The following is a 14,944-nucleotide window of genomic DNA, read 5'->3' on the forward strand; positions in this document are numbered from 1 at the left end:
CTTTTTCGAAGAAAAATTAGGCCCAACAAATTATTTTGCGTCAATTTTTCCGTTTGGTATACAAAGAGCAATGTTTTCTGCCAGTCATTCGTACATGTTATCAAAACATAAATATGTGTTATTATTTCCACGCATCCCTCAGCTACATTTTCGTGTAAATTAAATGATGATTTCATGATTTTTTTCATTTTTCCGCGTGTCAGATACCAATTTTTCATTATACTAGAAGACAATTTTTTGATATATATATATACATGTGTTGAAAATAACTGAAAACAAAAATTATGTTTTCGAATTTTTTCACAGTTATGTAACGGAAAATGCCGCCTAAATTAGGTGCGCATACACAAGAGCAAACACTCGAATCAAAATCATCTTAAAACGATCCGTACATGAAGACGTAAAAAACGTCGGATAGATGTGTTGAAAATCATAGTTAAGTAAATTATGGAATCTGAATCTTCCAGCTCATGACATTACTTTTGATTCGTTAACGCACATACATCAGTGATTTATATTGATTCAATTAGGAGCTTCTGGTTTATGCAAATATTTGAACTTATTCCCCTTTAGGCGATATGTTTTCCTGCACTTTGTCTAGTTGATAAATAATTAAGAACGTACCTCATATGTTAGGGATCATAGCGACCCTAAATGTAATTTGCTGGTTAGTTAAGTGCAACCGTTTCTCCCAATGCTATGATAAAACAACGCCGCTTTGACCTGATACCTCATTCACTTCTACAGCGGCATTCATAAAATCGACTGAAACTTTTATTTAAATTCTGCTTTTCGGATCCAGAAAGTCTAAACGGATAGCTTTTTCACCGCCGTAAAGGTGAGTGATAGAAAAGTTTCATATTGGAAAGGTTAATGACTTAATATTATGCTCCTATTCGAGTTTGTAAGAGATGATTACACGAATCGAAATTATGTCGATCCGATATTGCTAAATGTAATGGATCGCGAGATTTAAAATACCAAAATTTTCGATGTGGTATTTTTCAAATAATTTCAATAAAATATGACGTAAAACAAATTTATGACGTCATATTTCAATGACAATCGATTTCCATCCAAACCAGTTATGGGTCGCGCCTCAATAATATAATTTGAAACGATTTTAGAATAGTCGATGATATTGGTACTCAAAACTGCCTATCCTATATTATCATAATGGTCAATTTTATGGATACAGTATGTATATACAAATAGATGTGAATTAAAGCTTCCATTCTTCTTGTTTTAGAATGCAAATAAGTCGCGATGGCATCGACCTAATTACTTTGACTAGGCGGTTTCCGTTATGTATTATCCAATCTCCTTTGGTAACAAAATGAGCGGACAGTTGCGACAGCTAATTTAAATTTAATGGGTTAAGTAATACAAATGACTCCAAGTCACTAACATGTTTTCACAAAACATTTTCTACATGAATTAATAATGCTTCGTCGTAAATTTAAGCAACGCTAATTGTTCTTGACAAATTATGACATATGTCTATGAAGTCCAGAAGCGCATCCACTTGAAACTTAGCAGTTGGTATTGGCTAACCTTAGTATTAATTAATTAAATGAAAAGCTTTCATAACAATGTGAAATAGAAAAAAAAATAATACCCTAATGTGATAAATAAGAAAAGAGTCTGCGAAGACATAAATTTCCGGGTACTCCCGTATAGTATATGTGCCAGGTTAGGGTTAGGCCATAATTTTATTTCAATTTTCCTTATTTTAGTTTTATTACGAGTTCGAGGACTGTCTGTGTTAGCCAAGTGAATATACCCCATGCCCATACGTTTCAGTTCCTTCACACAATTTGGAGTAGAGTAGGCGAAAAAAATTAGTTACCTCGATCCATATTGGTCCACTTCTGGAGCGCCTATTTTGTAGTGAAAATCTGTTATTCATAGTCGGAAGCTGATCGAATTATTTGAATAGTCGTCTGAGTCATACTTGCAGTCGATGTTGGTTGGACGTTCAAAATTAACCCAACCAAAATATGAATGCCATTAGCGCAAAAACAAATTATTACAACTTATGCAAAATGTACGATTTTAGACGAGTACTTTAACAAGCCTCTCAGTTTGTTATTGGTTTACCCAATTGTTTTTCCAGTCTCTTCTATTTATGCCATACCTCTACGCCTAAAAGCAAAACTAATAAAAATAATATCGTAAAGAAAATGTAAAAGGATAGAAAAAAAGGAAAAATTTCTTTGTAGATTTAATATCCGAAAGCACGAAAGAAATGACACAGTAAAATTCCTCAAAAATAAAAACAGAAATTCTAGATAACAACTTCGGGATCTGACAACGGATCTTCTTGCAAATAAAAATCCTGATCGGTATGAGCTGACTTTATTCTTCCATACGACGACGGACGATGCAATCCCCCACCGATCTGTAAGGATAGAATAAACGTCAAGAAAATTTAATAGGTTGATGATTCGCCACATCGTCGATCGTATCAAAGCTTTTGCAATTTATATATATGTATTATATATATTTATATACTGTATTGAAGGCTGGAACATTTCAAGTTTAGTATATTTCGTTAAATTTAAGACAGATGTTACGATCGATGATAGGTCTACCCTGACATGCGAGGACATGGTGTTATCACTAATCAGGTCAAACCCTATATGCAAATTTCTGATTGTTTCTATACGCGACTATCCGTTGTTTTTCCTCATTTGGGTGAAAATGTTAATTGAAGCGTAATTTGTGCATTGAGACCGCATTAGTCGACTGAAAAATATATGGCGAAAATGAACCATATATCACCTTTCAGAAAATTTTGATATCGGAATTAAGTTTGGTAAACTAAATTCTTCTGCTTCGAGCAGCCATAATTAACAGAAGATAAAATCTGCATATCGTTTACCAATGTTTGAAAATACAGTTCACGGTATTTTCAATCAACAAAATTTATTCGGTTACTTTGTATTGTTTATATACACAATATCACAAATGTCATATAATGAATTAAATACCTATTATATGTCACAAATATGTGGATTATCCATGTTTGGTTTGACATCGCAACGGCATAAAATCGATATTTGGTTTTTCTCGCTTGAGTCCCATAGAAGTAAAATGTCTCAAACGACATGGCATAAAATCTTGATTTTGAAAAATATGACCATGACAGCTATTTGGTAGACATTGAAAACTATTTACAAAAGGTTAAGGTACAAGATAATTCCATTATGTAGTCCTAATTGGATTTCAATGCAGAAATTACAACAACAAAACAAAATGGGTTTAAATACAAGAGAGCAATTGGTCCAGTAGTGGATAAAGAAAAGCGATTTTTTTCACAACCATTAGAAGAAAAATACCGACAAGAAATAATAACAAAACGATCTATATATACACTTTGTGTCCAATAACTTTACGCCTCTATTATTAAAATTTAGTATATATCCAAAATATGGAATATTATTCTAAACATATCTTATATTGTAACATCGATCCCATTTAGAGTTATACTATAAATAACTTATCGCGACTAGGGGAGACAAAGTAGAACTTTCAGAGCCACTACTCAAACTTTAAAAATTACCATAAAAATTTGACTTGACTCGTCTAAGTTATTGAAAGTCATCATCGGAGTCATGGAAGACATCTCAATTCAAGTCATGACTTCTTGGGGAACTGGAGCGGATTACATTGCAGTGGCTATGTCAAATGGTCGACAGTATTTCAGGACTTAAAATTGCTTGGTGAATTGTCGCGTGTCATACCATGAAGAATGGAATGGACATCATTCCATTTCTCTCATACAAGCATACGACCCGGATACAGTTAAATGGATGATTTTTTTAAAATTTTCAAACCCCAAAATCGAAATAGGGCCAATGACAGATTAAGTTTAAACGCGGGCAAATGAATTATGAATTTAATGTGCATAATCCCACATATCAAATATACGGGTCATTCCATTTGGAGGATTTTTCTATCAACAAAAGATCGTGAACAAATCCGTACAATTTGAAACCAATGGAAGGTCCCAGTTTAAAACTTATTTGGCCCAGGATAACAGTCGCAGGAAGATCAGTGGCAATATTTTTATAATTTATTTAACATTATTCAGTAATTTGGAAAGATTAATGAATCGCTAGAGAAGAATATACAAACACAAAATGATAAAATTAGATATTCAATTGCAAGTTATCCACTCGTTTGTTTTCCCAATATTAATTTCAATAGTATGATGTACAAAATTATTTATTTAATATTGCGAGAAAATCACGGTATAGTTTTATGAATATTTGTGAAAGCAAGTAGGCGACAAAAAAGTTAGCCAAAATGAATCTTGTTTCGTCGCTTGATGTGTTTAGAGCCCAAATGATTAGTTAGCGATCGCTGCACTTTTGTCGTATTGTATATAATAGAGTAAGTTGAATTGCAGCAATAAGTTTTATGAAGATCGTTCGCAATTTCTTCAATTTTTTCAATAAAACGCTGTGCTTATTTAATAATTGGATAGTAATATATTTAAAAAAACATTAATTGCGTAACAACTCAGGATACATAAAAGATTTTACAAAATCGCATCATTTCCGTTAAAAACCATAATTTTGGTTATTATCTTCATTTTGATTTATTTTTCAAACACCATAACCAAATTATAGGAATATTCTATTATCGGAAAACATTTCAGTCAAAATACTCAAAAATTCATATTGACTCCAGTTAAAGGTCAAATATTTCGGCATTTATGATGAGGTCGTTAATATTAATCGTGATATTTCAATAAAATTATTAAAATGATGCAAAATGACTTGAATAATGATGTGGAAAGGTAGGATTTCAAATGTCCGATCAAAACTCGAACAAAATGTCTCTAACCTGTGGTCCGGATATGGTTGAACAAGTGCGCAATCGACAGGCCAGTGCGTTCAATTTATTTTTGACAACATATGGAGTATGTTTTTATTTTCATGGAAAAAATTAATTTTGTTGGGATGGATGAGAATTTCTCTGCGCTGATAATCTATTGGAGAAATAGTCAATTACGCGTATGGAAGCGTTGCTGCGAATAAATTGCTCTCATTTTTTTTAATTAATTCCGATTTTACTTGTAAAAATTTTAGCGTAAAAAAGACAAATCTCACAGAAACATCAACGAGGAAAACCGCCTTATCAAAACATAAAAACATAATTTTTAAATATTTCGATTTCAAATTTTCTAGATGGACACTGACTGGGTATGGTGAAGAATTGCGCTTAAATAGTTAGATAGATATTTCAAATTCAGTAATTAATTACTTTTTCGAATGGTTTGAAAATCAGTAATTAGAGGTATTTTGTAACAAAAACAAGACATAAAATTCAAATCACAAATTATTCTCAAAATGTCGTATTATACAAAAAAAAATATGAACCAAATTGACCTCTGTTAAAGGGTAGGGAGAAGTTCAAAACATCATTCCATATTGGGTACACCTGTTTTGAGCAAATTCGCTTAAAATGTTTAAGATATTGTTCAGCTCATGCCTAAGCAGACAGATTATGGCCATTTTAAACGCGCCTGAATGATTGCTTACAAAAAGTGCATGCTAATTTGAAACGATTGTTGGGCGAACATAACTTTCAACTAATGTTTCAAAATTGTTCTGTGTATGAAGTGCTGGTATTTTCAGTGCTAGAGTGTTAAAGAAAAAATCCCGTTTGCAACTGTTTGAGTTGCTTTAAAATTCACTGCAGTCACGTTTTTCGGAAATGGATTTTTCTTAATCTTCTGCTATTATTCAAAGCTGTACTTTTTTATTCTTTATTTTACGAAATGCCCTATGTCAATTTCGAGGTTTTGCTGTACAGATATGATAATTACAAAAATATGATTTTCTCACGCGCCCCCCAGAATTTAATATAAGTAATTTGGTTTCACTGCGGCGAAATATTTATGCCACTGATTAGTATATACTAATACTACTGATTGTATAATGACCAAAAAATACACACAAAGCGTACATCCAGCATTCTAATTATATATTATTATGTTATTAACACAGAAACAATAAACGGAAAAAAATTACCGCTTGGTCCATAACGCGATCACTTCGCATTTTGATTTCCAGTGGATCGCTCAAGATATCTTTCGCTTTCTTTGTATCCAACGCAATGATTTTTCGGAGTTTTTCTTGTCGTAATCTTTCCTCTTCAGTGATAGCCATCATTCTAATGTAAAAATATCAGTATGTTCACATTTCAAATATACGTGAGCGCAATGGCCTAAGCTCAACTGTGATAGTATCGCGGATTGGAAATATCGAATTCTGATCCCATGCCCACCGTCTCACGCAAGATGTAAAAACTTCGGCGAACCGAAAAGATTCCGGTCTTGTCCAATTAGTGGCAGCTTGTTCAGATTGGAAGGCTTTAATTAATAAGAGTTGTATAAATATATATACGGATAAGATAACGGTATTAAATATTCAAAATTCTGTATACTTGTGAATTCCAACACTAACATTCGATGAAGCTTATGTCGTTTTGGACAGTAGTTAAATCGACGAAGAAGAATAAGATTCCTAAAAATCGTGTTCTGGCATGCCTGGCTCCATTTCGTACCACCCCATGACTCGATCTATTCTTTCATTTTCGGTCTTTCAATTCTCTCCCGAATGGATTATTGTAAAGGCAACCGTTCACTAATATTCGACTGTAATTCTTTGAATTTACAGATAAAGAACACAGGCAAAAAGTCAACTCTTCTTCCGCCTGATTTTCCTTAGAAATACTAAAGAAATCATACATGTTCGCTTAAACTCGGTTCAGCACACAAAAAACTGCAGCCTGCGAAATTGCAGCAAGTAGTGTCTATCTTTATTGTTACGTAACAATAGAGGCAGACATTACGTAACAAAAAGTAAAAGATATATAAAGGTAGAATGGATTTATTGATTCATATACATAATTTAAAAAGAAGAAACAATAAAGCATTTATAATAAGTACAGTATGTAAAATATTCAATCCTATTTTAGATATGTTTACCACAATTCTGTTAATTTTCGTGGTGCACTTAGCAAATGGTCGCGGCGCACCCTTTGGGAACCGCTGACCTATGCAATTTATTATACCGCGGGTGGTAATGATGTTTGACCCTAAAGTATGTGCCTGCAATGCTAACACCGCTACCGCTTCCCCGCTGGGCCATCGTGCCCCCAACATTGAATTTACGGATATCTTTAGAATGAAATAACTGATAACTGTTTTGAGTGACTGGTGTCACATTGTAAATGTTTATAAAAAAATGTTATACTTTATTTTGAAAATGATTCAAAGTCCGATGAAACCAGGCCATATTCCTTTGTAATTTCCGCCAGAAACAGAAAAGGCCAAAATATAACTATATTTGTGGCGCACAAGTATATCAGAATGAATTATATGACCTTTATCAAGTCCCTGGAGATAACCTGAAACGAGTCACGGCAGATACATCAATGGTTGTCCATGATTGATATTGAAAGAGAAAATGGTATAATATAAATAGCACCTGTCTCGTTGAGTATGTAAATCTTTTACGGTTTTCTTGGAATGTCGGATCACATCCTGGAACGTAGGTGCTGAAGCCGTGTTGAGAGATGAAATATTAAGAACAAATAAACGATGAAGTTTGAATTCAATTTTTTATATTTTGCGCTTTCTATTTAAAATGAAAAAGCATTGTTTAGCGTTCACATATTGTTACTCATAACATGTCTCTGAACAAACAGTAATTCATAGATAATGAACAGCATCTTTTGTTTTAACAGTCGAATCTTTTCGTTTCGGCTTACCAATTTGCTGAAGCTAGCTATGACAAATAATTTCGTCCAAACTATATCAGAAATATTGCTATTTTAATTAAAGCATTTCTGTAGTGTGTGTACCAGGTAGGGTTAGGCCATAATTTTATTTCGATTTTCCTTATTTTAGTCCGATTACGAGTTCGGGGACTGTCTGTGTTAGCCAAGCGAAGATGGTTTGGAAGATGGACCTTTCTTTGGGTTGACTACTAAATAAACAATACGGTCATATACGGCTGACATCGAAATGGTAACATTTTCGGGCTAATTCATTACTCCAATGTGCCCATTAAACTATTGACTAATAATTTATATTTAAATTTGGCCAAATATAGTATTATGACCTTACTATTTTAATAAGACATGACTAAACATGTAAGTACTAAGCACAATAGTAGATGAGAAGGTAAAATATAGTTTTTTCCAACGTAGCAACAAAAATCTTATGAAACTTCATTACTCCACGATTCAATTAACTAATTATGGTGATCTAGTGACATAATAATATGAAGGTAGCCCCCATCAGATAATGAAAAATTTATGGAAAAAAATTTTAATCTTGGACGTACATAGAATTTACAAGCCCGTTGACAAAAATTGAACGTTATATACGTAAATGACCTTCATGGATGGTATAGATTTTTTATTACAGCATACTATCTAGTTCATTACACTCCACCTTCGAAGGTTCTATATTTGGAGAATCTGATTACGCAAATCGATTTTTGTTGTTCTTTGAATATTGGATTATTTAAAGATTACCAGCGTGATAATATTTTTCATAACATGATCTAGTAAAATGCGCACTAAGAACATTATTAAAAAACAATAGATGAGTTCATTGCTACAGATTTTCGAGTCAGGGATTGCGATAAAAAAGGAACTTTTTTTTACGTCAGTAGTTCCCAACCAGGGTCCCTGATTTTTGAGGACTGTGGGTTTTGCTTGAAAAAATTTTCATTTCCTTCATGCGAATATTTGAGTCTTCATTCCAACAGATTCAATGGAAAAAAAGTTGGAAGAAAGACAGACAATACCTGTATCATCCTGCTTCAGAGCAATTTTTGCGCGCGGTTTTCATGAGAAATATTATTTCATTAGAGACCATTTGTACATTACAGATAATATTTTTTTTTATCCGTAGACGTCCATTATGGCACTCCAGAAGTTGGTTTACGCTATTGTTCGTACTTGAGAGTCCCCATTTTTGATAAAAAATGAGGCCGCTAACACTTTTTATTGGTAAATAGTTATTGATGTTTTTTCAAATTTCTTCAAATTCGTGGATACGCGTGTTTAACGAAACTCGAAACAAGTCGCCACTAATACATAATAAAATATAAAAGACAAGAATGTATTTTACCCTGTGCGAGGCGAAACGAGACATACATACATACTACGTCTTTACGGTGGGGATATATGAAATAGTCAGTCAGTGTCAAACTGATTAAGGCAGGGCGATGAACTGCAAGCCATAGCTCTACAATGTAGAGTCTAGTCTAGAGTCCACATAACGAAATTTTATTCCGCATATATATTAGAAAAGGATATGGAAGCTGCATTATTTCAGTTCGTTTCATTTGTTTTCCAACGATTTGTTTGTCTCTCAACTGCTTCATATGCAGATAATGAGCAACCAACGGACTTCTTCCACCGAGATTAAACATAACTCTTTCGAAGTCAGGACCGGGTCCAGTTTGAGCCGATTCCGCTGAAATACAAAATTTAGTTGCAATCGAATGATAATAATGCTTTTAATGGTATTTAAGAGAAAAGATGTTCTGTTAATGATGTACCCTTTAACCTTGAATTCGAAAAGCTTCAAAGGGGGAATGAAGTGTGTTTCAATATGCTTTGTGGGCTTTAGAAGAGAATATTTCGCATTGGATCATTTCCGTTTGTTTTTATATTGAATCATTCACATAAAGGCAACAAATAAACCAGAAATTATAATGGTGACAATATACTAATTTGACAGATATATAAAGCAAATCAGACATTCCCTTCCTTGAAGTCTAATATTGTGATCGCTTCGAAACATATCTTACTGCAATCTATGGTATTTTTTCTACGTGTACAAAATATTCCAGTGCATTAAAACGTTATGAGTGACAGGTATGTATTAACCTTCCTTATATGGTTTGACATTTTGTGTTTTTATTGTTGGTGACACAGATGTCGTTCTTGCAGTTTTAATGATGTTTATCGCACTTTCCTTGTCTTGCCTCGGACTTTTTTCAGATTCGGCGAACGTTCTGAACATTAACGAAATAAAGTATAAACAATAGAGTTATATATAATTCATACATATGCAGTGACACATGCGTATAAGTGTTGGCGGTCTGTTGGACCAAAGGCCAAAACAAAATTACAGTTAAAAATGTCATATACATGTTATCGCACATCAGACAATCCCAGAAAATTGTTCAACCACGCATGATAAATTAATATAAGAATTATGGTAATTGAAAATATTCTATATTGAGAGCACAGAAATATCACTGATTTTCAATATATATTTACTTTTTAAAAGGTGGACCAAGAGGCTCCGCGCATGCCACCGTTGATATGCAAGTAGCCATGCTTTAAATATCGTATCGGCAATGCCAAAAATATCTTTATCTGATCTATCTCTGTATGGGAAGAAATACGATATTGCTACTTCTCTTATATATAAAAGTATTTAACGCAACTGTTATACCATACACGCAAGTTGTCGAAGAGTTGGGCGAATAATTAATTCATGGACACAATCGATACAACATTAATGTTTATGCCAAATCTGAGGAACAATTCCTCCATTTGGTGAACCACTACTGCCCTCTGGTGTATTTTACTGCGCAGTACAAAGTTCAAGATTGGCAGCAAATAAGTGAGTATATCTCAACCGTTTTCTCGTTATATTATGCCCCTTCAATACACCGTATCTATATCCGACTGCTGATTAAGGATTATAGCGATTTGTAAAACAAAATTTGGGTGACCGTACATTTGAACCCACGTACATTTGAACCCATGTCTATATCCGCGGGTTCAATCAATATGCGGGTGCTGAAACCCACGGGTTAGGGTTAGTATGGGTTCAACTATCTGTACAACAAAAAATTTCCATAGGTGCAATAGTATGCAGGTGCAATTGTCATGGGTTCAAATGTAATGGAACCCAAAATTTGTAACTAAAAAAAAAAATATTCAAAACTTTGAATCCGAATCCAAAGCAATGTTTGGTATAATAGTGTAACAAAGTCGAAAAATTGAACTAAATAAAAGCACATAGTGATTTGCGTCTAATGAGTGATACTACCAGTTCTCCAAAAATTTGTTAACTCACTTACGTCTGTTTGCCGCCATCTTCTGCTGGGACCGAAAATGTTATATCTTGCCTTCCGTCAGATGTCGCAGAAGAGTCAGCGGTAGCTGGGGGAATGGCAGCCAGCATGTCAGATTGAACTGTAAATGGCAAATATAATAACAATAAACAACGTATTACATACGCTGATAGACCAAGATTGATTAAGTAGCCATCAATGTATGCTTTGTAAGCAAAGTGCTTGTTTATATTAAAATTGTGCTACAAATAATTTTGGGTGTGGTCTACGCGGTAACCAGATAGTTTCGTTATTTCGGGTTATCGGTAAAAAGATGTGTTTGTGCAATTTCCTCCATACGTGGATCATAAATAAAACACATATAAAATACGCACTTTATACATTTACCGTCTTTGATTTAAACTTAAAATTGGCGCCATTATCAGTAGTTTAAATCAGGATTTTGGCCAAACGGAATAATTTTGATTTCACACAACTGACGGTTAATTATCGATTTATAGATCAGTTGTTATTCTCCCAACACCACCCAAGATCAAAGGAATAGAAAAACAAAAAAAATAAAAATAACTTTTTCGACACTGGATGGCAAGGAGGAAATCACAGAGGACCAGTTCAATAATTCAATTGATACATAACCAGCAACATCAGCAGCAGGACCATTTATTTCACACTGAAAAAAAGTGGGCATTTGGGCTTGACCTGTAGCGCCAACATGGTCGAGTCAAATGCTTTAATCATTGAGCCATCGCGCTGAAGTATATCTTTCTAATTTTGTGATATGGAAACTTCTTAATTTACATGCTGAAGCACTTTTATTTATAAAAATAAGCAAAGCTCGCTGTACCAGATTGTAATGGTCGAGACAAAATTAGCGAGCGCACTTTTAGAGGCGCTCCAGAAGTGACTGTACCAATATGCAGGCAACTAATTTTGTTCGGCTACTTTACATCAAGTTGTATAAACGGATGGAAGCCTATGCGCACTTGGCTAACACAGACAGTCCCCGAACTCATAATAGAAATAAAAAAGAAAAATCGGAATAACCCTAACCTGGTACACACACTACGGGAGTACTCTTTTAGATGTAAATTCATGAACAAAGTTGATTAAGATTCTGTACTCGACGGCGATCTGAATTATATTGTACCACATTCATTTGTTAAATTGATGTTTGCTACAATTTATCCATTTGTACATTCGAATACATGTACCTCGACATGGCATAAGATGGTGATAAAGAACGATATCCATCTCGTATCATATCGCAATTTTAGAAGGAATTGTGGCGACCATAATTCTTTTACAGAGTAACATATGACCGACCTGTGACCCGCTGAACTTCACAAAAAGCTCCATAAAATAGCCCAAAATATTACAGCGAAAACATCATCAAAATTTGGTATTTTGGTTCGTCATACACAACTTTAGAATACCGCAAATTGAAAGTATATCGTTAGAGGTTTAGGAAGAGAAGAGCACGTTCGTTCCACAATTTTTGTGCGAAGAAAAAAGTTTAGTTTACATAAGAAGTAAACCATGTTTTCATTTATTGATCTCTATCTATGAATGCGGTTACTGTGAGGTGCGAAAGGTATTAATTACCTGCTTTAAGTGAAATAAGTCTGTTCCAACATAAACAAACATGCAATGTCGAACGTAAAATGAGTGATGGGCAGAAACGATGACGACGATGAAGGCTATAGACCACCATTTACGAAATTACGTAATACGGTAAGATGAAGCAGGAATACAGCATTTCACCATAATCAAGGATGGGCCAAATTAGCGATGTACAATTTAAGCCCTGACAAGCTTGGTAAATAATGATTATCTTCAACAAAATCACGAAACAAAGTAAACAAATCTCTCTAATTCGAAACAAAAGATTTACCATCCTTATAATAATATATTAGGTGTAAGGAGGACCACACGATACGTGGAGGCAAGATACATCGCCTAGGCTTACTTTCGATTTAATTATCAACTCGACTCGACTGACTCTTCATTAAGATAACTTCTACGGAAATTACAGTTTTTATCGTTTATCGATTACGTCATCACCATATCGTTTATCTCAAAGAATATACACAACAAATTTCCAGGTGATCGACCAAAACAATCTAATAATTTTTATATAATATATACACTCATACTATGACGAATGGTGAACTCAAACATACAAAATAAATAATCAGTCTGATATACAGTTATAGTCATCCCAGGTTCATTCATGTATAATATGAACATATAGTAAAGGCATGTATAACAATAGTATTCATGATTCCTCAACTTGTTGTCGTTAGTATTATCATCCATGTCTGCCAAATAAGTACACAAATGATAAACGCTATCCCTATTTAATAGATCTGATATTCAGCGGTCGATTGTTCAGAAGTGAGTTCCCTTTACCTCTAAGTGAGTGTGGGAGACCTTACTTTGATCAAAATGATCAGGAAAATCAATCTCACTGCTTTGACGATATCTATGATCCGATTCTTTGAACTACAGACGTTTCTCAAGCTCTGAAGCGGCAGTTGAAGGGGGCCCAATGCTCGGCGCAAATCTGATTTTACTTTTGCATTGCTTGATAAGGTTATTTCACAAGGTGTTTTCACTTTGTTGAGTATGAATTGTTTAAAAACTATGATATTGGGAAATTAAATTAACCAAAATACCACTTCAAATATCACTGGAATTATGAACAGGGGCCATGAGTGCTAAAACGCTCCGAAAAATGGGCACGAGCCATAGTAGGTTGGAAACCACTGCTTTAAAATAACGGACCCACACACGGTCCTTGTTCTTAAATATCGGACCCACACACGGTCCTTGCAAAGGCACAGCTAAATTAAGGTCTGGAAACACAGGTGAATGCGTCCCAGCGTGTCCAATGATAGTAAAAATTATTCTAATGTAAATCTGGGTGGGATCAACTTCAGTGAAAACCAATTTCGTGAACGAAGGAAAATGGATACAATATAGAAACGTTGGTCAGCGCGCTGTTTCGCTCAGCTAACTAGAGAGATGAATCTATAGTCTTGATGATTGTTTACACATACGCTTGTTCCGATCAAAAATGTTATCTGATGACATGTGATAAAAATGCTAATTTGGTATATTAGCCAAGTCACAAATACCAAAATATAATTTGATAAGTTATCAATATCCGCTGTATATTTGACATAATGATTTGACATAATGTTGTTTACTTATGTCTTTATTTGTATATTAATAACGTAAGCAAAATCACTGTACAAACAAATAAAAACTTCTAACAAAAACAATCTAAGGAAATAAAGGGTGTAAGACATGCTAATTGGTCCTCATTTTTATTTAGAATAACCAAATTGAAGATTTTGATCGGTTAAAATCAGCTTAATTTGGAATAAAATAACATTTATATAACATTTGTGAACTATCACAATAATAATTCTCCTTAAAATTAACTTCCACTTTGTACTTAAATTCGACAATGGGAAAATTTCCATTTTGGTGAAAATAAATTTGGTTATCAAAGTAAAATGTACATCTACATCACTTTCTATTTTAATTGTTAAACTAAACCTCCCCCTTTGAACAGGGCTCTACTCCAGCAACAATGCTAGGATGGTGGAGTAATTGGGTTTGAAAATGTTATGACATATTCATATAAAGTTTAGTCACGACCGGGCCTGCATAACTCAAATGAACTGAAGGGCCGCAACAAACAAAATCAATTGTTCGCGGGCCACAAGTTATCATTATAACACTGTATCATATTTTTCGAAATAGAGCGTTCAAACAATGTAAAACATGATCAATTCGACACAACCAGCCTT

General features: G+C 34.0%; 1 protein-coding gene across 1 annotated transcript in view; it reads right to left on the reverse strand.

Moving 5' to 3' along the window:
• Window positions 1–1,348: 1,348 nt before the first annotated feature.
• Window positions 1,349–14,944, reverse strand: part of LOC120342713 (protein FAM227B-like) — a 69,910-nt gene continuing 56,314 nt past the window's right edge. Inside the window, exons 10-15 of the mRNA XM_039411670.2 lie at window positions 11,133–11,247; window positions 9,925–10,052; window positions 9,349–9,508; window positions 7,506–7,583; window positions 6,045–6,186; window positions 1,349–2,401 (exon numbers count right to left, since the gene is read on the reverse strand). Coding sequence (XP_039267604.2) covers window positions 2,288–2,401; window positions 6,045–6,186; window positions 7,506–7,583; window positions 9,349–9,508; window positions 9,925–10,052; window positions 11,133–11,247 — 737 coding nt within the window. The 3' untranslated portion in view covers window positions 1,349–2,287. The remainder of the gene's footprint in view (window positions 2,402–6,044; window positions 6,187–7,505; window positions 7,584–9,348; window positions 9,509–9,924; window positions 10,053–11,132; window positions 11,248–14,944) is intronic.

The sequence above is a fragment of the Styela clava genome, chromosome 3 (genome assembly GCF_964204865.1).
Source record: "Styela clava chromosome 3, kaStyClav1.hap1.2, whole genome shotgun sequence".
NCBI lineage: Eukaryota > Metazoa > Chordata > Ascidiacea > Stolidobranchia > Styelidae > Styela > Styela clava.